A 27,808-nucleotide genomic window follows, 5' to 3' on the forward strand; every position below is an offset into this window, starting at 1 on the left:
TGTGTACGTTGTATGTTTATATGTTCAAAACAATAAACAGATTTGATCCATAAACACTGGCAATCTCTCCCAGTCACCTTGATGGGCAGGGCCCGATTATTTAAGATGTTGGCTCTCCCCTGCTTCCTTTGTGTCCTTCAGAACCCCTCTTACCCCATTCCACACTCGTTCTTCATCAGCGTGGATTCTCTAGCCCTGGGCACTCCTCTGGTCGGATGGGCAGCCGAGAGTTGCCCTTCGTACATTGCAAAGGTCAAAATACAAGGGTGGCATTGCCCTTCCTAATATTCAGAAATACTATGAAGTAGCACAAGTGAGCATAGTCAACCACTGAGCCTTTGCATAATGCAAGGACCTGGCATTCCGTGTGGACAGGGAATACATGCATAACAACAGCTACTTACATTGCTTATATGGGAGTGAACTTGGACCTGCATTCAGCCCAGCAACAATGAACGTCATCCATATTTTGCAAAAACATACCAGAGACATGGGGTGGGCTAACTGTCTGACCCCAAGGATGCCTAAATGGGAGGGCACACGATTGCCTAAAATGACAGCCGTGAGAGGGTTTAGGGATTGGGATGCTATAGGGATATTGTCCCTTGATGAAGTATGGGCCGCGAATGGGGTGTTACAGTTTTCGCACCTGAAAAAAGAATACCAAATGTCAGATACACAATGGCTACGATATGGTCGGCTGAAAACAGCTCTACGCCTCAGCATTCCGGTGGAATCAGAAACACAGGAGGATGCCCGATTGTAGCTACGACTATTGGACTGTGAGATATCAAGGAAACTAATTTCTCTTACATATGACACTATAATGAGAAATACACAACCCTGACTAAACATGTTATGGGTGAAGTGGAGAGGGGATTGTGGGGAGCTGGAGGAGGCTGACTCAGTGGAGGTGCTTATGTTCCCAGTGGAGGTAGCCATTCTTGCATCGCTAAACCTAATACAATTTAAAATAGTGCATTATGTGTACTATACCAGATCTTTGCCAAACAAGATAGGGACGGCTACAGATGCAGATTGTCTGCGGGGATGTGGGGACACTGGCACTTTTTATCACACCCTATAGGGCTCCCCTAAGATTGTAGAGTTCTGGAGGGAAGTGGGACAGGCCCAGAGGAAGCCACAGGGAAATCTCTGGAGCTGAAACCGGAAACATTACTTCTGGGAATATGGGGACAAACTGATCATACCAGCCAGGTATCAAAAGCTATTGGATAGGCTTGGTTTCATGGTGACTAAAAGAGACATAGCTAGGAAGTGGGGATCTGGGATACCGCCAGGATACCATGACTGGTGGGAGAGTATGGACAGATGTCAAATCCTAGAAAGGGAAATATATCAGGGCAGAGGTAAGGAAAAGAAGTATGAGAAAACATGGGGTGGATGGGAGGCGGGATAGGTAAAATATTGAAACCTGCCCAAATGAATTCTAGGAATTGCCGAAAGATCCCAGATATGGAGGGAGAGATAATGACCTATGGGGCACCCAAGAAACACTGAAAGGCCTGCAGAAGTAAAGTGTACAAACACTGATTGTCCATAGTGCTAGACTCCCATATGTATGACAAGGATAGGTACCAAAGGGGAGGGAGGGGGTATTCATGTTTTCTTTTATGTTTTGTTTTCTTTATTCAATGTTCTCAGATATATATGTATCTTTGATTCTGTTTGGAGTGCAACTAATAAAATGTAATTAAAAAAAGAAATAAAGATGTCAAGAAACTGTACCAGCAGAATGTTTAACTCGATGTTTCTGAGATTTAAAGACTCCATACCCACTGACCTGCAAGTCCTTATTCCTAAAGCTATGAATCCATTACATAGCAGGACCCTCCAATGCACAAGTAGGCATGGGCTTTGCCAGGTGCCATAGACTGCAGCTGTGGTGCTGCTCAGATGTTGGCTCTGGGTACCTCAGGTTCATGGAAACCCCTACCAACCCTCTATATTTCTGCTACTAGAAGGATCTAGCGGACGTAATGATATATTGCTTTTGTAAGTCAGTCATTGTGACTGGTAGGAACAAATGAAAAAGTTGTCGCAAATGACCATTTTTCCTACCCATTTTTAACATTTTTTTTATTTCAACAGCTAGTTTCTTTGGGTAAATCTTGAGAGATCTACACAAATGACCCCTTGCTAAATTCAGAATTCTGTCTACTTTTCAGAAATCTATAGCTTTATAGGATCCCCTTGGTTATCACACCGTTTTCAATTACAAACTGGAAGTAGGTTGAAAGCATAAAAAATAGGAAAAATGGGCTACTGCTTTGAAAAATGATGAAAAAATATTTTTGGGGATTCAGCTGTACATGGTCCTGAAAGCTGGGAAGATGGTGACTTTACCACAGCAAATCTTTAGTTGATGTCAATTTTAGTAAAAAACACAGTCACCTTTTTGTTGAGCAATATTTTCCTATCCCCCCCCCTTCAAAAGACCAATGTAGCTGTATTTTAGCTATTTTCTTGGCTTCCCCAGGGGAATCTTCAAACCTTGGTATCTTTAAAATCCCTTGGAAGTTGGAAAAAAGGACGCAAATTTAGTATGGAAAGGTTATGTGAAAAAAAAGATATGGAGGCCTATATGCAAACCACCCCAAGAGTCCAAGAAGGGGCTTAGCATTCTAGGGGAGAAAGGCCTAGCAGTGAAAGGTTAATTCTAGAACATCATCCATGATGTTTTTGTTTACTTCAGTGCAAAGCCTTGATTACCACGGGTATGCCCAGACGTGGGTCCTCTGCTTACTGTTCATCTGGATCCAAGCTTCACCTGACTGAAGAGCCCCAACCAGGGTGAAATTGGTCTTGGGTTGCTTCATTATTTTTCAGAAAGGACATAGTTTGGACTGTTCCTATTGGCGCCAGGATCAAGGTTTATTTAAATATAGCTGGGCTGATGTGGCATGGGCAAAATAAACTATAGACTAGGAAGCAGGCCAAGTAATTATTAGAGGGTGAGATTAATTCGAGCACCCCATCCATCACTTTTTTGTTTACTTCAGTGTGACACCAAAAGTGTGTTTGGTATGCTCGGATGTTGGTCCTGTGCTCGGGTCAACTGCAACCATGCAGCACCCGACTGAAGAGCCCTAGCTATGGTGAAACCTGTCTTGGATTCCATGTGTTTTTGTTCATAGAGGAGTCTTGACTTTTCAGTTCGGGATGGACTGTTCCTATTAGAGCAGGATCAAAGCTAATTTGCATATGGCTAGGTCTAATCTTGGTTGCAAGGTGGTCAAAAAAGCGATGAACTAGGATGTGGCCTTGAGTAATTACCATTGAATGAGATTAATTAAAGCATCCCACCCATCACTTTTTTGTTTAATTCAGTGCAGTGCCAGAAGAGGAGGTACACCCTATGGCAATCTCCTACTTTAATATTAAATCGTCTGGACCTCGGCCACTGAGGCCATACTCCGACTCACCAGAGCCCAGCCTATGAAAATTCTTCAGATTCCGATACACTACCCTTACCACATTGCCATGCTCACATTTGCATCACATTTTTTATCTGTTTCTGATGACAACCAGCACTATGATGATGGTAAAAAATGTGTCCCACAATATGATAAAAAACATTGGTATGAAAATTACAGAATGCTAGTAGTTTGGACACATCCCCAGATGCTGGACTGGTCTCTCCCCTTTGCCCTTTTTCATAGGAGAGTATATTTGCAGATTTGAGCAGACGAGCTGCAGAGGCCCTTAAGCTGTTGATTTCCACTGTGGAAGTTGAAACTATTATTCTCATAGAGTTCCTTCATCCTGGCCAGGCCCCTACCAGACCTTTTCTTACCTTTATGAAGGCCTTTATGGCATGCTCTTGGGCACGTGGGCAAAACCGTGTTCTTCTCCCAACCCCCTGGCATTTGGTGGCTCCCACCTCTTTGATTAGAAGGTAGATTCGGCCTTTGAGTGATTCAGAGGGTTGCACCACAGCTGGCTCCTTGAGTCTCTCTACACCTGCTAGAGTTTCCCCAACAACTTTGTCCATTTTGGAGACAAGCCAGGGGGATCCAGAGGCATCCAGTACGATCCACGTCAGAACTTGCTGTCCCCCTTTGGCACAGCAAACGTCTCAGACTTTTAGGTTCTAATTTGCGGCTCCAAGATGCAATGCCCAGGCCATCAAGGACTGCACAACTCAGTCTCCCCCATCACCCACAACTTAAAAATCTCTTTAGTGTGTCCTTTCCGGCCCATAGCCATCCTGGCCATCAGGAAGCAGGATCCAACATTCCCCCAGGATTGGTAAGGCATTACTTCCAACCAATGGACCCTACAAAGTGTACTACGGAGGTGGGACCTCTCATTCCTTTCTGTCCTGCTGCACCTCCCACCTACATTAGGATGGCTGATTGAGGACCACTTGTGTGTTTTGCAGTGGGAAGTGCAGGCCCTTTAGTCCAAAGGAATAATCAAGAGGGTTCTGTCCTCAGAAGCAGGAACTGGGTGTTTCTCCTGTTATGTCCCTGTGCGAAGAATGACAGAAACCTCCATCCTATTTTAGACCTTCGCACTCTCCACGCCTTTCTGCGAAATGACAAGTTCAAGATGTTCACATAGGGCCATGTTCTGTCTGTCCTAGAACCTGGAGTCTGGAAAATGTTAGACCTGCAGGACGCTTTTGCTACATCCCCATTTTGCAGTCTCACAGGCGATATCTGCAGTTCATAGTAGGCCAAGAGCATTTTCAGTTTGCTGTGCTCCCTTTAGGCCTCACCAGTGCCTCTTCAGGGTTCATGAAAGTGATATCAGTGGTTGCACCGCACCTTTGGAGGTCAGGTGTTCAGTTTTTCCATACCTCGACGACTGGCTGTTAAAGGTGAACTTGCCCCAAGCAGTTTTAGACCACCGCCAGATGACAGCAAATCTTTTTATATCGTCTAGGTTCACTGTCAACGTGCTAAAATCTCACCTGACTCCTAATGCGCTCCTGTTCATCGGAGCCATGCCTGATACGATGTGCTTTTGTGCCTTTCCCTCAGAGCAGAGAATCAGAACATTTGGGCTATGAACGCAGTGTTTGAGTGTCTGTCCTTTATCTTATTGAGGATGACTAAGGCGCCTTGGACCGTTGGCTTCCTGTATCCTGTTGACCAAAAATGCCCAATGGCACATGGAGACTCTGCAAAGGTATCTGAAGTCCCAGTGGGTGCAGCACCAGGAGAAGTTTTTGGATTCCATACAGGTTTCACCATGGACTACAAACGATCTGCAGTGGTAGCTGCTGGACAGTATTTAGGCCAATCTTTCTCTTTACACAATCCAAAGCTGACAGTGATGATCAGTGGCGTAGCTTGGGTGGGGGTGGGGGTGGTGGCAATTTGTACCGCCAGCCTGTTGGTGATGCGATCGCCAAAACAACCCTGGCGGTCTTTGACCGCCAGGGTTGTAATGAGGGCCTATATGCCAGCGTGATTGTTGGAAAATCTGAAGCTCACCCTCCCCCAGTCTTACTGACCAAGCTGCGCCCCTGGTGGTGATTAATGCTTCACTGCTGAGTTGTGGGGTAGGGCTATCTGGGAGAGATGGAGATCAGAAATCTTCGGCGGAAACCAGGCTCCACATCAATTTGTTGGAGTTCAGGGCAATCTTGTTGGAGTGGAAGGCCTTCCTGCCAACCGTCAAAGGAAGGCTGGTACAGGTTTTCACACATAACACCACCACCATGTGGTGCCACAACATTCAGAGTGTGGTAGGCTCTTGGGTCCTGTGCTAGGCTGTATGCCTCTGGACGTGGCTGAATCACCAGGGCATTTCTCTGTTCCTACACCACCTGGTAGGAACCCTAAACACCAGGGTGTATGAACTCAGCTGTGGCAGCTTGGGTGATCACAAATGACAACTGCATACGGAGGTGGTGCAGAGCGTCTTTCACAATGGGGAGGTCAGTAGCTTGGTGCAGCAGCTGCCAGATAAACCCATTTTAGGCCCACCTATCAGATGTTTTGTTTGTTTTATCTTTGGCTGCACTTTTTCTGGTAGTTATTCCTTCTAGCTGTAGATTTTGTACTGCGCTCCCACCTCCCCGTTCTGTGGCATGGACTCCATTCCATGTAAAAAGGCCCAGTTGTAGAGATCTGCACACTAGCTATACCAGATTGCTGATGGGCTTTGCGTTTGAGGGTTAGGCAAGTGTACGAAAGGAACTTGACATCAGTGCACATGGGTGGTCCCTAAATGTGTCTCCATTCATCACTTCCGGGGGGAGACAGAGACACACAATATGTCATTTACTGGCACACAGGAGCACTGTTTCCTCCCTGTGGTAAATATTGGCCTCCCAGCTTAAGCATCTATAATTGAGTGACCTATTTGGAAGCTTGAGGAACAATGCTTTTGAAACTCCTGTTAATCAAGAGAGTTTTTGGTGGTTTATTATCTATTCTCACCACAAAGTTTTCTCCCCAAAGATTTATCGTAAATATAATCATGGCCCAGATACAGACAATCACAGAGTAAAGAATTTCAGCATTTATGAATATCCTAGACCCAAATACCACTTATTTACTTTCTTGGTCACATGCTATTACAGCAGCCAAAAGGTAGGCTCTGGCATCATTAATGTAGCAAATCTTTACCCCTGTCACAAACTGTGCCTCTTTAATTTGACCGCTACCTCTGCCTAGCTCAAAAAGAGTGTCTCTATTCAGTGGTCAGTCATTCTCCTGTATATATTTTATGCTATGTGTAAATGTTATGCTATTTGTAAAGCCTTCTATGTACTGCAAAATACTCCCAACACTAGAGAGTCTCCACTCACTTCAAACACATAGATTTCACTCTTTGAGGCTCCTGCTGCACCATTTCTTTGTCTTTGGGATTCAGTATATTGGCATGGCCACTCTATCAGTGATTCTCCTTTCCTTGTTAGATAGGAACACACGTGTCTTGCACTCTTTAAATTCATGACTTCTGATAAATCTTTTGATTACCACAATTAACTGCCCTGCACCCACTATGCACAATTTCAGACACTTCTAGGCACTTCCAAATACACATTATTGATTGCCACTGTTTTCTTCAACATCATGGTATAAATGACTCTAATTTTCTAATAATTCTATCTCTGTACCATTTATCTTAATGTCTGTGAAAAGAACAGGTCTTTAGCCAACCCTGCTCCCCCACACCCGACCTATTCGAAGCATCGACACACGATCAGTAGCTTTGTTTTTGCATTTACAAAGTGTTGCAAATTACCAGGCCTAACTATAGCTTATCATTAAAGTCTTTTTCACTTCTTCACCATTTTAGGTTGCACATTTTTTCTCTTGAAATTTGTATTTCTCTCTTCCCATCTTTCCTTTTTCTTCCTCACATTTACACGTACTCTCAAACCTTTTTTAACCAAGTGAAGCACTTCTTCCATAGTAGGGGTCTCCTTTTATTAACACCTCCTCCCTAATCTTCCCACACTTTCATCATTATCGAAATGGTAATGATTGTGTACACGCAGTGATCTCCAAATCAACAAACTGAGACTAAACTTTCTAGAGAAGTTGCTTAGTCTTCTAAAGTGCACATTCGCTACAAGTGCTTTTCATCTTCGAACATACAGAATTCATGCACAGATCCTAATGCTATGAACAAGCATACAGTGCTGTTGAAACTCACCATGTGGCAGCACACCAGATGTCTTCTGAAATCATAGACTGTTTTTGGGCAAAGGGACTGTGTGTGTGTGGGGCTTGTCATGTCAGAAATTCTCAGAAAAAGCCAGCACGATCATAATTGCTGAAATATCACCACAGTGACCTTGTAATCCAAACTTAAGCAGAACAGCAATTTCTGTAGCACAACATCAGCATGATTCCTACACAAAGCAACATAAGCCTGTATGATGCCTCAAATCTGGCCTAAGCAGGACATTAGAAACTAGGACTGGAAGTGGGATTTTAGCATTTGTGGGATCGGAGAAGTAGCTGGCTTATGCCAGCCTCACTTGCCGATCCTGTCTAGACCGGATGTTTAATGAGACCCTTCCACCAGCTCAACTTTGAAATGTAATCACTAGTGTAATGATGAGCCACATTCATACCAGGGACTACACAAAGAAACGTAGAGAACAGCAATGTTTCCCCAAAAATACCTTCTCTACTTTAAGTTTAACAAGGAACAGAAGCAAGCGTGTCTTTCCATCTTCATGCATGACTTACAAATGTCATTCACTAAGCCTTTGTTACCATTCCCCTTTGCTGACACTGCATCAACATTTCATAGTCTTACTTGAGACTGTTTATTCTTGTACCTTTGTGTTTGACCTCCGACTCAGTTGTCATCCCATGTTGTGCATGCTTGGAAAGGTTTTTGTTGAGCATACTATCAGCTTCATTCCACTCTTAATCATGTAGTGGTCAGTCTTTGCTATGTTACAGGGACTAATTATTCAGAACAGTCAAATTAAAATAGAATGTTTTGCTTGCGGAAGTGAGAAACTGCTTGTTTTTCCCCTCCAAGAAATGCTGCTTGTAATCTTAGTTCTGCTCTTTACTCCTGACAGACTTTGGAAAATATGTTGAGTGCAGCAAGAAAAGGAAAGAAGATTAACGCAGAGGAGATTCCGCCCCCTGTGGCCACTGGGAAGAATGCACCTCTTATCCTCCAACATCCTGTTGTACCTGAACCAGAGGGTGGAGAGAGTAAGCCTGAAGCAACCACAGCCCAAGAGGATTACACAAACAATTCTGTTGAAGCAGTACACAATTTAATTCTAGCTAGCAGTCAAAGCAATGAGGAGGATGTGCGTGCCACCAAAGTAGGTAAGTCTGCCAAAGAAAAGAGATTCCTTTGTGATTATTGTAGGAAAGTACCATCTTGCCTGGCATGTTACTCCCATTTTTACATGTATGTAAGTTTGTTTTTGCCTGTCTCACCAGAATCCTGCTAGCCAGGACCCCAGTGCTCATAGTTTGTGGCCTGATTGTGTATACCTCTGTAGTGACTAACTGTGTCACTGAGGCTCTACTAACCAGAACCCCAGTGCTTATCCTCTCTCTGCCTTTAAATTTGTCACTATAGGCTAGTGACCACTTTTACCAATATCAATTGGCACACTGGAACACCCTTTATAATTCCCTAGTATATGGTTCCTAGGTACCCAGGATATTGGGTTCCAGGAGATCCCTGTGGGCTGCAGCATTTCTTTTGCCACCCATAGGGAGCTCATACAAACCTTTTCAAAGGACTGCCACTGCAGCCTGAGTGAAATAACGCACACGTTATTTCACAGTCATTTTCACTGCACTTAAGTAACTTACAAGTCACATATATGTCTAACCTTCACTTGCTGAAGGTTAGGTGCAAAGTTACTAAGTGTGAGAGCACCCTTGCACTAGCAAAGGTGCCCCCACATAGTTCGGGGCCATTTCCCCAGACTTTGTGAGTGCGGGGACACCATTACACGTGTGCACTACATATAGGTCAATACCTATATGTAGCTTCACAATGGTAACTTCAAACATGGCCATGTAACATGTCTAAGATCCTGGAATGTCCCACATGCCAAATCTGGTATTGGGGTGCCAATTCCATGCATAACTGGGGCTCCACTTTTGACCCTGGGTACTGCCAAACCAGCTCTCTGGGGTTTTCTCTGCAGCTGCCGCTGCTACCACCCCACAGACGGGGTTCTGCCCTCGTGGGGTCTGGGCAGCCCAATCCCAGGAAGGCAGAACAAAGAATTTCCTCTGAGAGAGGGTGTTACACCCTCTCCCTTTGGAAATAGTTGTTAAAGGCTGGGGAGTGATAGCCTCTCCCAGCCTCTGGAAATGCTTTAAAGGGCACAGATGGTGCCCTCCTGGCATAAGACAGTCTATACTGGTTTAGGGAACCCCTAGTCCCTGCTCTGGTGCGAGACTGGACAAAGGAAAGGGGAGTGACCACTCCCCTGTCCATCACCACCACAAGGGTGGTGCCCGGAGCTCCCCCAGTGTGTCCCAGACCTCTGCCATCTTGGATCCAGAGGTGTGAGGGGACTCTGGAGGCCTCTGAGTGGCCAGTGCCCGCAGGTGATGTCAGAGACCCCTCCTGATAGGTGCTTACCTGACTAGGTGGCCAATCCTCCTCCGAGGGCTATTTAGGGTCTCTCCAGTGAGTTTTTCCTCAGATAACGACTTGCAAGAATTCACCAGAGTTCCTCTGCACCTCTGTCTTCGACTTCTGCCAAGGATCGACCGCTGACTGCACCAAGACGCCTGTAAAACTGCAACAAAGTAGCAAGAAGACTACCAGCGACATTGTAGCGCCTAATCCTGCCGGCCTTCTCAACTGTTTCCTGGTGGTGCATGCATTGGGGGGGCTGCCTGCCTTCATCCTGCACTGGAAGTCACGAAGAAATCTCCCATGGGTTGACAGAATCTTCCCCCTGCTCCAGCAGGCACCAAAATTCAGCGTCACCGGTACTCTGGGACCCCTCTCATCCTGATGAGCGTGGCCCATGCGACACAGGTGATGGACCCAAGTGACCCAGACTGTCCAGTGGTCCAACATTCCAAATTTGGAGGAGGTAAGTCCTTGCCTCCCCTCTCCAGACAGTAATCCTGTGCACCGCGTGAACTGCAGCTACAAGGGCTTCTATGCACATTTCCACGAAATCCTTCATGCACAGCCAAGCCTAAGTCCCCAGCACCCTGTCATGTGGTGCTCAGCTCCCTGAGTTGATCTCCGGCTTCGTGGGACCCTCTTTTGCAGTGTTGAGACGACTGACGTGTTCAGACTTTTTGAACCCATGTTCATGTGCTTCTGTGGGTGCTACCTTCTTATGCATGGGCTCTCTACATTGCTGAGGGCCCCCTCTGTCTCCTCTCCCAAGTGACGACATCCTTGTCCTTCCTGGGCCCGGGCAGCACCCTTTTTCTTCAATCACGACTCTTGCAGCTAGCAAGGCTTGTTTGCAGTATTTTGCCAAGGAAACAACTCTGCATCCTCCAGCACTCTGTGGGACATCTTCTGCACGAAGGAGAAGTTCCTAGCACTTTTCGTTGTTGCAGAATCTTCCATCCGGAGGCAGCCATTTTGCACCTTCATCTGGGATTTATTGGGCTCCTGCTCCCCCTGGACACTTTCGCCACTCTTGGACTTGGTCCCCTTCCTTTGCAGGTCCTCAGGTCCAGGAATCCGTCTTCAGTGCTTTGCAGTCTCTCGTGGTCATTGCAAAATCCTCTATCACAACTATGGTGTGGTTCTGGGGAAATAGTAGTACTTTACTCCTACTTTCCAGGTTTTACTTACCTGATTTTGGTTTGTGTGTATATTTTGTGCATTTTACTTACCACCTAAGGGAGTAAATCCTCTGAGATATTTTTGGCACATTGTCACTAAAATAAAGTACCTTTATTTTTAGTAATTGTTAGTATTGTCTTTCTTGTGATATAGTACCTATATGATATAAGTGGCATGGCAGGAGCTTTGTATGTCTCCTAGTTCAGCCTAAGCTGCTCTGCTATAGCTACCTCTATCAGCCTAAGCTGCTAGAACACTACTAATCTACTAATAAGGGATAATTGGACCTGGAACAAGGTGTAAGTACCATCAGGTACCCACTATAAGCCAGGCCAGCCTCCTACAGTTATCTACCAACATCTGTTAGCAAAGCCAGCAGATCTTACCTGTAGAGATTTCAATTTATTTAATCATACTTTTAGTGTTAGTAATAATGTGTGTCATCGACCCACACTACCATTTTTCAAAGTCACTGCTAATACTGTGGCACTATCATAGCAAATTTCCGCACTGACAATGGCCACACCGCAGCCAGCTTTCTTTTTTGTTGACAACGTATTACATTTTCTTATAATTTACTTAATTGTTCACAATTACGCTTATATTAAACATACTGTGGACTCTTCCCTACATGTGCCTCAACTGACGCCTGTGTCATGCTGCTCCTCCTTTTTTTAACACTTTTGGATGCCGCCAGTTGTAATCATAACTATACTGTACATCATTGTAAGTATAGCAAAGAGAGAATTGTATACACTTATCATATTGCAGACTTCTTTCCAAATAATTTTTATGGTTTACAAAAAAATCAAAAGTTAGAAAAATAGAAAATTTCACAATTGGCAGTCAAGCATATTTGATTATTGTAGGAAGTTGGCTCTGTATATACTATATCAAAGTGAGAGATAGTGTGCACATAGTCCAAGGGTTCCCCTTAGAGGTTGATAGTGGCAAAATTAGAAAATACTAATGCTCTATTTTGTGGTAGTGTGGTCGAGCAGTAGGCTCATTAGAGGGTAGTGTTAAGCATTTCTCAGGTAAGTAAAGCACCAGCAACAGAGGGCCGGTCAGGTGCAAACATCAAAGGAGGGCCCAAAATACAAAATACATAGGAGCCTATGAAGGGGTGCTCTGGTTCTAGTCTGCTTACAGGTAAGTACCTGAGTCCTTGGGGAGCGGACCAGGGGGGTTTTGTAGAGCACTGGGGGGGGGGGCGGGACAGACAAGCCCACAAAACACACCCTCAGCCACATAGGGGCGGCCAGGTGCAGTAGGCAAATTAGGCGTTGGGTTTGCTATTGAAAGCAATGGAGGGGCCCAGGGGTCACTTAAGCGATGCAGGCAGGGCACAGGGGGGCTTCTCGGGCCAGTCACCGACTGGGCTAGGATGAGGGCCGCCTGCTGGTCACTCCTGCACTGGTAGGTGGTTCCTCTCGGTCCTGGGGGTTGAGGGTGCAGTGCTTGGTCCTGGCGTCGGGTTCTTTTGTTAAAAGGCAGTCGCAATGAGGGGGAGCCTCTGGATCCTCTATGCAGGCGTCGCTGTGGGGGTGCAGGGAGGTTGACTCGGGGTGTCAACGTAGTTGGAGTCGCCTGGGAGTCCTATCTGCGGTGTTGGTTCTCCTAAACTCGAGCCAGGGGTGTTGGGTACAGAGTGTAAACTCTCAAGCTTCCGGCGGGAAGGGAGAGTCGCTTTAAAAGATGCTTTAAAGTTGCAAAGTTGTAGCACTTTCTGAACAGTGCCGCTGTTCTCTGGAGTTTCTTGGTCCTTTAGGTGCAGGGCAGTCATCTGAGTCCTCAGAGGTCGCTGGTCCCGTTGGATGCGTCGCTGTGCAGGTTCTTTGAGTCTGGAGACAGGTCTTTAGGGCTGGGGCCAAGCCAGTTGGTGTCTCTGTCATCTCTGTGGGGCTTACAGGTCAGCAGTCCTTCTTCTTTCTTCAGGTTGTAGGATTTCCTAGGTTCAGGGTCGCTCCTAAAAACTAAATTTAGGAGTGTGTTTAGGTCAGGGGGCAGTAGCCAATGGCTACTGTCTTTGAGGATGGCTACACCCTCTTTGTGCCTCCTCCCTGAGGGGAGGGGGGACACTTCCCTACTCCTATTGGGAGAATCCTCCAAATTCAAGATGGAGGATTTCTAAAGGCAGGGGTCACCTCAGCTCAGGGCACCTTAGGGGCTGTCCTGACTGGTAGGTGACTCCTTCTTGTTTTTCTCATTATCTCCTCTGGCCTTGCCGCCAAAAGTGGGGGCATTGGCCGGAGGGGTGGGCATCTCCACTAGCTGGGATGCACTGGGGTGCTGTAACAAAAGGCATGAGCCTTTGAGGCTCACCACCAGGTGTTACAGTTCCTGCAGGGAGAGGTGCGAAGTACCTCCACCCAGTACAGGCTTTGTTCCTGGCCACAGAGTGACAAAGGCACTCACCCCATGTGGCCAGAAACTTGTCTGGTGTGTGGCAGGCTGGAAGAAACTGGTCAGCCTAGCACTAGGAGTCGTACTGGTATTCAGGGGCCATCTCCAAGATGTTCTCTGGGTGTATTTTACAATAAATCTCACACTGCCAGTGTGCATTTATTGTGCTGAAAAGTTTGATACAAAACTTCCCAGATTTCAGTGTAGCCGTTATGGAACTGTGGAGTTCGTAATTGACAGACTCCCAGACCATAGACTCTTTATGGCAACCCTGCACTTACAATGTGTAAGGTTTTGATTAGACACTGTAGGGACATAGTGCTCATGCAACTATGCCCTCACCTGTGGTATAGTGCACCCTGCCTTAGGGCTGTAAGGCCTGCTAGAAGGGTGACTTACCTATGCCACAGGCAGTGAGACGTGGGTATGGCACCCTGAGGGGAGTGCCATGTCGACTTAGTCATTTTCTCCCCACCAGCACTCACAAGCTGTGAGGCAGTGTGCATGTGCTGATTGAGGGGTCCCCAGGGTGGCATAATACATGCTGCAGCCCTTAGAGACCTTCCCTGGCCACAGGGCCCTTGGTACCAGGGGTACCATTTACAAGGGACTGGTTTGTGTGCCAGGGCTGTGCCATTTGTGGGAACAAAGGTACAGTTTAGGGAAAGAACACTGGTGCAGGGGCCTGGTTAGCAGGGTCCCAGCACACTTTCAATCATAACTGGCATCAACAAAAGGTAAAAAGTTAGGGGGTAACCATGCCAAGAAAGGCATTTCCTCACACAACTACCCCATCCCCCAGCCAAACGAAAGAGGATGAGACTAACCTTTCCCAAGAGTCTTCATTTTCTAAGTGGAAGAACCTGGAATGGCCATGTGCACTGGCATGGGCAGTCCCAGGTCTGTGTTCCACTGCAAAGTCCATTCCCTGTAGGGATATGGACCACCTCAACAGTTTAGGGTTTTCTCCTTTCATTTGCATCAGCCATCTGAGAGGTCTGTGGTCAATTTGAACTGTGAAGTGAGCACCAAAAAGGTATGGTCTCAACTTCTTCAAGGACCAAACCACAGTAAAGGCCTCCCTCTCAATGGCACTCCAACGCTGCTCCCTGGGGAGTAACCTCCTGCTAATGAAAGCAACTGGCTGGTCAAGGCCATCATCATTTGTTTGTGAGAGGACTGCTCCTATCCCATGCTCAGAGGCATCAATCTGCATAATAATGACCTGCTTAGAATAATCTGGAGCTTTCAAAACCGGTGCTGTACACATAGCTTGTTTCAGGGTGTCAAAGGCCTTTTGACAGTCTACTGTCCAGTTCACTTTCTTGGGCATTTTCTTAGAGGTCAGTTCTGTGAGGGGTGTCACTATTGATCCATATCCCTTCACAAACCTCCTATAGTACCCAGTCAAGCCAAGGAATGCCCTGACTTGGAGCTACCCAGTCCAGAATAGTCTGGATCTTGAGTTGGAGTGGCTGAACCTGGCCTCCACCTACATGGTGTCCCAAGTAAACCACAGTTCCCTGCCCTATCTGACATTTAGATGCCTTGATAGAGAGGCCTGCAAAACCTTCTTCAGGTGGACCAGGTGATCCTGCCAGCTGGAGCTAAAGACAGCAATATCATCAAGATAAGGTGCACTAAAGGACTCCAAGCCAGCAAGGACTTGACACACCAACCTTTGGAAGGTGGCAGGGGCATACTTTAAGCCAAAGGGCATCACAGTAAACTGGTAGTGCCCATCAGGTGTAGAGAATGCTGTTTTCTCTTTAGCTCTTTGCCAGTACCCTGCTGTAAAGTCAAAGGTACTTAAGTATTTGGCTGCACCTAATTTGTCTATGAGCTCATCTGCCCTTGGGATGGCGTGAGCATCTGTCTTGGTGACAGAGCTGAGCCCTCTGTAGTCCACACAAAACCTCATCTCTTTCTTGCCATCTTTGGTTTGGGGACCAAGACCACTGGGCTAGCCCAGAGAATGTCGGAGTGCTCAATCACTCCTGACTCCAGCATCTTGTGGTCTTCCACTTTGATGCTTTCTTTGACTTGGTCAGACTGAATATTTTATTCTTGACAGGCATACTGTCTCCTGTGTCGACATCATGAGTACACAGGCGTGTCTGACCAGGGGTCAAAGAAAAGAGCTCAGCAAATTGCTGGACGATTTGCCTGTAGTCCGCCTGCTTTTGGCCAGAGAGGGTTTCTGAAGAGATCACTCCATCTACTAAGCCATCTTTAGGGTCAGTGGAGAGGAGATCAGGGAGTGGTTCACTCTCTGCTTCCTGGTCCTTATCTGTAACCATTAACATGTTTACATCTGCCCTGTAATGAAAGAGCTTAAGGTGGTTAACATGGATCACCCTCTTTGGGGTCCTGCTAGTGCCCAGGTCCACCAGGTAGGTGACCTGAGTCTTTTTCTCTAGTACTGGGTAAGGGCCACTCCATTTGTCCTGAAGTGCCCTGGGAGCCACAGGCTCCAGAACCCAGACTTTTCACCCTGGCTGAAACTCAACCATAGCAGCCTTTTGGTCATACCACAACTTCTGGAGTTGTTGGCTGGCCTCAAGGTTTTTGCTTCCCTTTTCCATGTACTCTGCCATCCTTGAACGTAGGCCTAGTACATAGTCCACTACATCTTGTTTATGCTCATGGAGAGGTCTCTCCCAGCCTTCTTTTACAAGTGCCAGTGGTCCCCTTACAGGATAGCCAAACAGAAGCTCAAAGGGGGGAAAACCCTTCTCCGTTCTGTGGCACCTCTCTGTAGGTGAAAAGCAGGCATGGCAAGAGAACATCCCATTTCCTTTTGAGTTTTTCAGGGAGCCCCATGATCATGCCCTTCAGTGTCTTGTTAAAACTCTCCTCAAGACCATTGGTTTGTGGATGGTATGGTGTGGTGAATTTGTAAGTCACCCCACACTCATTCCACTTATGTTTTAGGTAAGCTGACATGAAGTTGGTACCTCTGTCAGAAACCATCTCCTTAGGAAATCCCACTCTGGTAATAATACCAATGAGTGCTTTTGCTACTGCAGGAGCAGTAGTGGACCTAAGGGGAATTGCTTTTGGGTACCTGGTAGCATGATCCACTACTACCAGGATATACTGTTTCCCTGATGCTGTGGGAAGTTCAGGTGGACCCACTATGTCCACTCCCACTCCTTCAGAGGGGACCCCCACCACTGGAAGTAGAATGAGGAGGGCCTTTGGATGGCCACCTGCCTTACCACTGGCGTGACAGGTGACACAGGAGGTGCAAACCTCCTTTACCTTCTTGGACATATTGGGCCAATAGAAATGGTTGACTAATCTCTCCCATGTCTTGGTTTGTCCCAAATGCCCAGCAAGGGGAATGTCATGGACTAAGTTCAGAATGAACTCCCTAAACTCCTGAGGCACTACCACTCTCCCAGTGGCACCAGGTTTGGGATCTCTTGCCTCAGTGTAAAGGAGTCCATCTTCCCAATATACCCTGTGGGTTCCACTGACATTTCCTTGTTCTTGCTCAGCGGCTTGCTGTCTTAGGCCTTCAAGAGAGGGACATGTTTCTTGCCCCTTACACAGCTGTTCTCTTGAGGGTCCCCCTGGGCCCACGTGCTCAACCTGGTAAGGCTCCAGCTCTGTGGACTCAGTTCCCTCAGGGGATAGAACATCTTCCTGGGAAGAGAGGTTCTGTTTCTTTTGCTGTGTTGAAGCTGGTTCCCCAGTCTTATTTCCTTCTCTCTTGGAAGGTTGGGCCATTATTCCAGACACCAACACTTCTTTTTCACCCTGAGCCCCACACAGAGCCCTTGTCTTGACACCCACCAGTTCAGGGATACCCAGCATGTGTGCATGGGTCTTGAGCTCTACCTCCGCCCATGCTGAGGACTCTAGATCATTCCCTAGCAGACATTTGTACTGGAATTGCAGAGGAGACTACCACCTGTTTCAGGCCAGTGACTCCTCCCCATTCTAAAGTTACCATTACCATGGGATGGACTTTAGTTTGATTGTCAGCATTAGTGACTGGATATGTCTGTCCAGCCAGTTACTGTCCTGGGGAAAACAGTTTGTCTGTCACCATGGTAAAACTGTCACCTGTACCCCTCAGGGCTTCTACTATAGTCCCATTGATTATGAGCTGCGTCCTGTATTTTTGCATATTAGGCGACCAGGCAGCAAGTGTGGCTAGATCCACCCCACCCTCAGAGACTAATGTAGCTTCAGTGTGAACCCTGATTGGCTCTGGGCACACTGTTGATCCCACCTGGAGACTGACTATTCCTGTGCTAACTGGAGTAGAATTTGTTCTGGGACGTTTCTTTGGACAGGCCCTGTCTCCAGTTTGGTGTCCATGCGGACTACAGTTTTGACACCAGGCCTTCTTGTGATCAAAGTTTTTACCCTCATACCCATTTGTTGACTGTGAAGAGGCTCTGGGCCCACCCTCCTGAGCAGGTTTTTGGGGCCCTGTAGAAGACTCTTTACTTTTGCCCTTGGATGTCTCACCACTCTTCCCCTGGAGAGGCTTTGTGACCCCTTTCTTTTGGTCACCCCTAGTGGAAGTCTTGGTCACCCCAGTCTTGACCCAGTGGTCTGCCTTCTTTCCCAATTCTTGGTCAGAAATTGGAACTAGGTCTACCAGATGTTGATGCAGTTTATCATTGAAGCAATTACTTAACAGATGTTCTTTCATAAACAAGTTATACAGCCCATCATATTCACTTACACCACTGCCAGTTATCCAACCATCTAGTGTTTTGACTGAGAAGTCAACAAAATCAACCCAAGTCTAGTTCGAGGATTTTTGAGCCCCACGAACCTAATCCTGTACTCCTCAGTTGAGAATCCAAATCCCTCAATCAGGGTAGCCTTCATGAGGTCATAAAATTCTGCATCTTTACCAGAGAGTAGGAGGAGTCTATCCCTACACTTTCTAGTGAACAGTTCCCAAAGTAGAGCACCCCAGTGAGATCTGGTTACGTTTCCGGTTGCACAAGCCCTCTCAAAAGCTGTGAACAACTTGGTGATGTCATCACCATCTTCATATTTAGTTACAATCCCTTTCGGGATATTTAGGATGTTGGTATCTCTCTCTGACCCTATTTATTTTGCTGCCATCATTGATGGGAGTTAAACCCATCCCTTGTCTTATCCGTTCTATGGCTAGGAGCTGCTTCTCCAAAGCCAATCTTTTGGCCATCCTGGCTAACAGGAGGTCCTCTTCATTGAGGCTGCCCTCAATGCTTCCAGAGGTACTGGTCTCCCCTGTGGAAGAACCAGGCTCTCTGCTTATGATTTGTGGAGTCAGGGTTTGGGGAACCCTGTTCTCCCTGGTTAGGACATTAGGGGGGGAATTTATCCTCCTGTTCACTAACTTTCCCATCTGAAGGCGTATCCTCAGAGGGGTGGTCCCTTGTGAACTCTGCAAAAAGCTCCTGGAGCTTTACTTTGGTAGGGTTGGACCCAGTTTTTATATTTTTAAGTTTACAGAGAGACCCTAATTCTGACATCCCTAGATGCAGGTAACGGGTGAGGTTGAGTTCCACCACCATCTCATCTGTGCTAGAGATTATCACTCTAAAAGTTGGGATTACTTTTTAAGAATCTAAAAACAACTTCTAGAACTTAAATCCAAACTTTTACAAACTTTTAAACTCTAAAAGAAATGCTAACAGGGACTTACACAAGGCCCTAGCAGGACTTATAAAAATTTAGAAGAATAGTCAAAAATTCAGAAGTCAGTTTCTAATGACAATTTTGGGAATTTTGTCGTGTGATCAGGTTTTGGCTGGGTAGTCCAGCAAATGGAAAGTCCTAGACCCCACCGCTGATCCCCCAAAGTAGGAAGTTGGCTCTGTACATACTATCTCAAAGTGAGGGATAGTGTGCACAGAGTCCAAGGCTTCCCCTCAGAGGTTTATAGTGGCAACATTAGATAATACTAATGCTCTATTTTGTGGTAGTGTGGTCGAACAGTAGGCTTATCAGAGGGTAATGCAAGCATGTGTTGTACACACACACACACTCAAAGACTTAACTCCAGGCCAATAGGTTTTATATAGAAAAATATATTTTCTTTATTTTAGAACCACAAGATTCAAGATTTGAGGTAAGTACATAAAATGCAAGGTACTTCATACAGGTAAATATACAACTTTGATTTAAAACAGTAGTACACACAGTTTTGGTTAAAATGGCCATAAGCTATTTTAAAAGTGGACACTGCAAAAATCAACAGTTCCTCAGGGAGGTAAGTTTGGTGAAGTTTCTCAGGTAAGTAAAGCACTTACACAGGTAGTCTCCTGGGCATAGGCAGCCCACCGTTGGGAGTTCAAGGCAACCCCAAAGCCACCGCACCAGCAACACAGGGCCGGTCAGGTGCAGAGGTCAAAGGAGGGTCCAAAATACATAGGCGCCTATGAAGAACAGGGGTGCTTTGGTTCTAGTGGTCTTACAGGTAAGTACATGCGTCCTCGGGGAGCAGACCAGGGGGGTTTTGTAGAGCACTAGGAGGGGGGGGGGGACACAAGCCCACAAAACACACCCTCAGCGGCACAGGGGCGGCTGGGTGCAGGAGGCAAAGTAGGCGTTGGGTTTGCTATTGAAAGCAATGGGGTCACTTAGGTGATGCAGGCAGAGCACATGGGGGCTTCTCGGTCCAGCCACCGACTGGGCTAGGATGAGGGCTGCCTACTGGTCACTTCTGCACTGGTAGGTGGTTCCTCTCGGTCCTGGGGGCTGCAGGTGCAGTGCTTGGTCCAGGCATCGTGTTCCTTTGTTACCAGGCAGTCACGGTCAGGGGGAGCCTCTAGATCTTCTATGCAGGCGTCGCTGTGGCGGTGCAGGGAGGTCGACTCAGGGTGTCCACGTCGTTGGAGTCACCTGGAAGTCCTCTGTGCGGTGTTGGTTCTCCTGAACTCGAGCTGGGGGCGTTGCGTGCAGAGTGTGAAGTTTTGCACCTCCGGCCGGAAGGGAAAGTCTTCTTAAAAGTTGCTTTAATATGCAAAGTTGTAGCAGTTTCTGAACAGTGCCGCTGTTCTCTGGAGTTTCTTGGTCCTTTAGGTGCAGGGCAGTCCTCTGAGTCCTCAGATGTCGCTGGTCCCGTCGGATGCATCGCTCTGCAGGTTCTGTGAGCCTCGAGACAGGCCAACTCAGTTGGTGTCTCTGTCGTCTCTGCGGGGCTTTCAGGTCAACAGTCCTTCTTTGTTCAGGTTGCAGGAATCTAGTTTCCTGGGTTCAGGGTCGCCCCTAAATACTAAATTTAGGGGTGTGTTTAGGTCAGGGAGGCAGTAGCCAATGGTTACTGTCCTTGACTGTGGCTACACCCTCTTTGTGCCTCCTCACTGAGGGGAGGGAGCACATCCCTATTCCTATTGGGGGAATCCTCCAAATTCAAGATGGAGGATTTCTAAAGGCAGTGGTCACCTCAGCTCAGGGCACCTTAGGGTCTGTCCGAACTGGCAGTTGACTCCTCCTTGTTTTTCTCATTATCTCCTCTGGCCTTGCCACCAAAAGTGGGGGCAGTGGCCGGACGGGTGGGCATCTCCACTAGCTGGGATGCCCTGGGGTGCTGTAACAGCAGGCATGAGTCTTTGAGGCTCACCGCCTGGTGTTAGTTTCTGCAGGGGGAGGTGAGAAGCACCTCCTCCCCGGAACAGGCTTTGTACCTGGTCACAGAGTGACAAAGCCACACACCCCATGTGGCCAGAAACGCGTCTGGTTGTGGCAGGCTGGCAGAAACTGGTCAGCCTAGCACTAGGAGTCGTACTGGTATTCAGGGGGCATCTCTAAGATGCCCTCCGGTGTATTTTACAATAAATCCCACACTGGTATCAGTGTGCATGTACTGTGCTGAGAAGTTTGAGACCAAACTTCCCAGATTTCAGTGTAGCCATTATGGAACTGTGGAGTTCGTAATTAACAGACTCTCAGACCATATACTCTTTATGGCTACCCTGCACTTACAATGTCTAAGGTTTTGCTTAGACGCTGTAGGGGCATAGTGCTCAAGCTATGAGGCAGTGTGCATGTGCTGAGTGAGGGGTCCCCAGGGTGGCATAATACATGCTGCAGCCCTTAGTGACCTTTCCTGGCATCCGGGCCCTTGGTACCAGGGGTACCATTTACAAGGGACTGATCTGTGGGCCAGGGCTGTGCCAATTGTGGGAACAAAGGTACAGTTTAGGGAAAGAACACTGGGGCCGGGGCCTAGTTAGCAGGGTCCTAGCACACTTTCAATCATAACTGGCATCAACAAAAGGCAAAAAGTTAGGGGGTAACTATGCTGAGGAAGGCATTTCCTTACAATTATGCACAATAATACAGACAACGTAGAGATTATCGCTTATTAAGCCTACACTTCACTATTGATAGATGGTGGTTTATAGGCCTATATAAACATAACTATTGAGTATAGTAGTTTTGTAGCTCATCTGATACATCAGAGCTAGTGAAAGAAGAGAGCCGATCTTTACCGGTTTGTTGTAGTCTACTCTGCCTTGGTTTGGACCGACTTTGCATTTTCTCTCTCTCTTCATATATATTTGAAATGGTAGCCAAACATTTTCAAATTTAGCCATGGTGTCGTGGATAAGAACCGTAAGTTTCTCACGGGCAAACCTTGACCAAATTTGTAGAATACCTTATATGTAGCTGAGGAAGAAGGGGTTAATACACAATTACCTTGTCAATACTTTATTTTTCATTAAATACCCCAGACGTAACAGATTACGGTCATTGCATCTACCTAATTCAACATTTACAAGCCTTGGTGGAAAGCCAGGGTTATGTATCATCAGGATAATTAGAGAGGGAAATAAGAGTTGTGTCTTTTTTCTTTGTTAAGACGTTTTAATAATCGAGCACTGTGGCATCCAGTAGCGGCATGTCAGTTCTACCAGGTCTGTGCTTACGCGATAGCCACAACAAATTGCTAAAGGGACTGGGGTGGACTTTATTCAGCTGTTACTTAAAGATTTGTCACTAGAGCCTTTTGCTAATCCAAATCCGGTCGCAGCTGTGTTGCAAGAATACAACTTTCTATATGACAGAGTCCTTCACCACCTCCGTTTGGTTTTCGGTACAGTTTAGATAGAGGTATTCTAGGAACCTTATGTTCTTATACAAAGGAGATGACTGTATTCTAGTTTTGAGCACTAGTGGTCTTTGAATGTCTGTGGGGGAGCACTTGCAGAATATTGAGTGAGCCATAATATTTCAGTCTTCCCACAGCTACATAAGTCTTTGCACAAATGTTCTAGTAAGTGTGGGGTAGTATAATATTATGCTTTTGACACTTCTTTTGGTAAGTAGATTTCCAAATATTTTAGAGTTCATACTAACAGGAACCCTGCAACTTGTACCGTTTCTTTACTAAGACCTTGAGCATCTTTCACCCCCATCACAGACAACTTGCAATAGTTACCTTTGAAACCTGAAACTTGAGAAAAGTCTTTCCGTTCCTGGAAAAGGGATGGGATCGAGGTATTTAGCTCTGTAAGGAAACAAAGAACATTGTCTGCAAAGAGCGCTATTTTCTGTTTCTTTTGTTCTAATGTGAGACCTTTGATCATGGGTTATTATTGATTTTTATATATTAAGTGCACCATTGCGAATGAAAACACTAGTGGGGAATGTGGGCATCCCTGTCTAGTGCCTCTAGGATGTGCAATTGCTTGGAACAACTTGCCATTCACTTTTAATGGTGCTGATGGACTCTTGAAATTAGCCATAAAATATTCATATAGATTTGGACCAACTCAAGCTTTTATGAGAAGTTTCTCACTAAATTGCCAGTTACTCTGTCAAAGGCCTTCTCTGGATCTAGCAAGAGAAGGGCTATTACATTTCCCCTAAACCCTGCTGCACCTATCAAATTAAAAGTAAGTCTTTTATTGTCAGATGTATGTCTGTTCTTTATGAACTCTGACTGTTGAAGGTCCATGCCCCTCGCACTTGTGCCATCAAAATAGAAGTAAAGATTTCTACATCTGAGTTTTGCATGGCAGTTGGCCTGTACAATCTACAGCAGGAAAGCTCTTTGTCCAGTTTCAGTATCAGAGTTATGATGGATTCAGTCACACTTTTCGTGACACTTCCTGTTGTTATGAATGTGTTGAACACTGTTTTCAATAGCCGAGTTAATAGCTGCGTAGAAAGATACAGACAGTCCATTAGGACTTACGGATTTTTTTCTTTTTTTTTTTCTTATCACGTCCGAACTTCATCTGTCGTTATGGGCGCATCTATGATGGTGATATCTAGTTCATCACTTCTCAAGAACCTTAGGTGATAGTGATCTTGTAGAGTATTGTTGAGGTTTTGAGAGTGGTAAACTGTGGTTTAATAGCCATTGAAAAGGGGGTTATACTTGAGGCTAATCCTGTCCGCAAGATCTCAACATTGTCTTGATTAGCCAATATTTGGTTTCCCGTTTGGAGTTTTCTCTTCTTAAAAGCTAATAAACTATCAGTCTTATTATCCTTTTTATAGTATTTTTGGTTTATGTACAGCATTTCTTTGTGACTACTTTCATTAGAAGTTGGTCTAACCTCCCTCTTGCTTTTCTAAGTTCTAGGTAAACCTGTATTGAATTTTCAGTTTTGTGTCAAATATTTAGTTGCTGAATTGGATTATCTAAATCACTTTTTGTTTTGCCATTCATGTGAACCAGGCTGTATGTGAAATTAATTTTCCTCTATGCACAGCTTTGTCTGTACCCCAAACAATGCCCTACTCAACTTCTCTATTTTTGTTCTCTTTATTACCTAGAGTTAGGTGGATATATAAATGTAGGGTAGGGTCCATAAAGGCTATTTATTTAATTGCCTACTGTTCTTATGAAGGTGTAAGGGGTAATGCTAGGTCTATATGTAAGAACAGAAATATGTATGGTCAGAAAGAACCTTAATGCCAAATTGTTTGCCTAAAACCTGTGACCTCAAATCATTGTGTATATAAATATAGACTATTCTGGCAAAGGTTCTGTGTACATTGGTAAAAAGTGAAGTCTTGCTCTCCTTCTTGGTTGGCGTTCCAAATGTAAAAAATGCTTGGTTATCAGTTCCCTGTAGGAGTAAACTGTTGACTAATATTTTTATTTTATTTATTTTATTTTCAGAGTTTTATATAGTGCGAACAGGACCCTTACGGGTGACTGAGCGCTTTACAGTAATAACCAAGGTGACGGAAAAACAATTGAATGGTGATACACATAAGAGAATATTTACAGAAAAATTTAGTATAAGTATGTAAGGGAGTAGCATTGGGAGCCAGGATCTCATAGTCTTTCGAAAACTGGCATGGGCTGAATCCAATAGGGTTTGAGGCGGTGAGTAGAGGATCAGTGACATACAGACAGCTTGTATTACAAGGATATGGGCAAAGACGTAAGACCTCAGTGTGAGAGGAATCTGTTGGCACGAAGGAGTATTATTTCTTTCCTGAAGTTGGAGGTGAAAGGGTTGCACCTGGTCTCCGAAAAAAGGGAGTTACAGATTGTAGGGGCAATTTTAGAAAAGGATTGCTTGTAGGTTGTCTTTTTTTTTTTAATTTGTGTGGCTTAAGTAGACGAGAGCTTGTACTTCTAGAAGGTCTGTTTCTGACAGATAAGGCCAATTCTCCAGCATTGGATCTTTCATAGATTCACATGCTTGAATCATCCCCGTCGTCGAGGTGGGAGCCTCACGGTAAATTTAAATATATATAAAAAGCAGTAAGTCAGTAAAATTAAAACCAGTAGGCCCAAGTAGGCCTCATAAGGTATTTTACAGTCTATCCACTTTGTTTTGTGAAAAGACCCAAACTTGAGTATCAACCAATCAGGATTCAGCCCCTCCCAAACACTCCCAACAGAGGCTGAATTCCCTCAGATTTTCTACCGCACGTCGTGTGAAGGGAGTCTCCCTGAGCTCTGCTCAGTTTTTTTCCTATTTTCTGACTGAAGATTGTTTTTTCTCTCAGGAAACTAGTTACAACTTTACTATGTCTGAAAAGGCAAAGAAGGGTCTGTTCAGAGACTGTGACAACTGTGGGAAGAAGAGACTACATATTGATGACCCCCACAAGAAATGTATTTACTGCCTTCATCCAGACCATAAGGTGAGAGACTGCAAAATCTGTCGCACCTTTAGTCAAAAAACCCTCAAAGACCGAGAGGGTAGACTTCTCTTATGGCTGCAAAAACAGAAAGCCTTAGAGCATCCTTCATCAGACAGCGAAGAGTCACCACAAACTTCTCGCCCTCAGAAAAGAACAGGTGAGAGAGATAGAGGTGCGGATGAACCACCAAGAAAAATGCACAAAAAGACTAAACAAGTCTTAACTGAAGAGGCAGTTAAACATGGACCAAAAAAGGTTCATTCAGAACCTACTACGCCGTTACACCGGAAAAGCACCTCAAAGAAACCATCCCTGTCTCTGTCACCACAAAAAGAGTCAGAAAAACTCTTTTTGGTGAAAAAACAACCGTCGACGACCGCCCTGTCGACGACAGTGTCGACGGTAACAGCGACCACGGTATCGTCGACGTTCACAACACCATCCTCACCGATGATTATGACGTCATCGCCTTTGTCATCGACGACGATTATTACTGCAAAAATCTTCAAAAGAGCTTCGTCGGCAACCACATCGTCGACAGCGGAGGCCTCCTGGGTTCACAAATCATCCAGGGCACTCCCATCTACGCAAACTACGTCGGCGAAGCGACCGTCGTCGCTAAAATACCCGTCGACGAAGGGACCGTCGACTAAGGAAAAGACGCAGTCATGGACGGAAGCGTCGACGAGAGACCCGTCGACGAGAGACCCGTCGACGACAGTACAGTTGACGACAGTACCGTCGACGAGGGAGCCGTCGACGAGGGAACCGTTGACGAGGGAACCGTCGACGATGGATCCTACGATCACCACAGCATTAACAGTTTACAAACCTTTGGACATTTCACCAGCTCATTCCTCATACCATCATGAGGACTCCACCAGATTCTTACCCCTTTCCCTTATTAATATAGGGGACAAGCCATCTGACATTTTGCCGATGCATACATCACCAAGTAAGGTGCTGCCATACCCACCGCAACATCTTTTAGACGATGAGGATGATGACGTTCAAGGCATGTTTGGGGCAGCTAGTAGCCCGTCCCAACTAAATGTCAAATGTCAAGAGTTTGATGAAGAAGAGGATCAACATTACCAGCATAGTTATGCTTCAACATCTTATCCACAGGCAAACCAACCATCGCCTCTAGCTATGCCTAGCACATTAGTGACAGATTTACAACATATGTTGAAGGACTACTATAAAAGGTTCCCACCGTCAACTCAGTCCACGCCACCTAGACCTCAGAGTTACCAGCAAGCTCAAACTACTAATGTTTCCGAAACGCCACAGGCTAGTAGACCTGTAACTAGCCAAGCTCCGGAAGCTTACCTCTCGTCGGACGACGAAAGGGAAGAGGGCGAGCTAGCAGATTCAGCGGCTAGTGAATGGGACGACTATCTCGTTCCCACACCATCTCCACCTCCAGCAGCTCCAGTGGATTCTCCTCCAGAAGACATAGGAGGTTTCCATAATATCATAGAGAGAGCGGCGAAACGTTTTGGTCTGGAAATTGTTTCCCATGAAACTGAGTGTTTTTTGTATGACTTTAAAGAGCCATCAAAGAGATCTGTAAGAGCCATACCTATTGTGGATTTCTTGTGGCAGGAGGGTTTGAAGGCAATGAAAAACCCGGCAACAGTGCCTTCACAAATGCCAAGGCTAGAGAAAAAATACAAGGCCCCAGATGATTCTCCGGCCTGTTTAGTCTCACAACCGAAACCTGACTCGGTTATATCACAGGCGGCTCAACGACGATCCAAAAACCCCTCTACACCTATTGCGTCTCCCCCAGACAAAGAGGGAAGGAGACTAGACAATATCGGTAAGAAATTCTCCTCGGTTGCTGCAGTAACGGTCAAGGCGGCAAATTCCCTCGCCATCCTGGGAAGGTACGATCGGCAGATGTGGGCAGACATGTCCGTTTTTGTAGATTCACTGCCAGAAGATATCAAGGTGGAAGCTAAAAAGGTCTTGCAGGAGGGAGAAAGGGTTTCCGCAGAGATAATAGACAGTGCAATAGATATTTCCCTCACTGGCTTTCGACAATTAGCTGGAGCAGCAGTCCTGCGCAGAC

The 27,808-nt window shown here is 45.9% G+C and overlaps 1 protein-coding gene across 1 annotated transcript in view; it reads left to right on the plus strand.

Annotated features, from left to right (window-relative positions):
- CC2D1B (coiled-coil and C2 domain containing 1B) overlaps positions 1 to 27,808 on the plus strand; it is a 637,449-nt gene that overhangs the window by 138,751 nt on the left and 470,890 nt on the right. The window contains exon 7 of the mRNA XM_069232670.1: positions 8,528 to 8,786. Coding sequence (XP_069088771.1) covers positions 8,528 to 8,786 — 259 coding nt within the window. The remainder of the gene's footprint in view (positions 1 to 8,527; positions 8,787 to 27,808) is intronic.

This window comes from Pleurodeles waltl, chromosome 4_2 (genome assembly GCF_031143425.1).
Source record: "Pleurodeles waltl isolate 20211129_DDA chromosome 4_2, aPleWal1.hap1.20221129, whole genome shotgun sequence".
In the NCBI taxonomy this organism is placed as follows: domain Eukaryota; kingdom Metazoa; phylum Chordata; class Amphibia; order Caudata; family Salamandridae; genus Pleurodeles; species Pleurodeles waltl.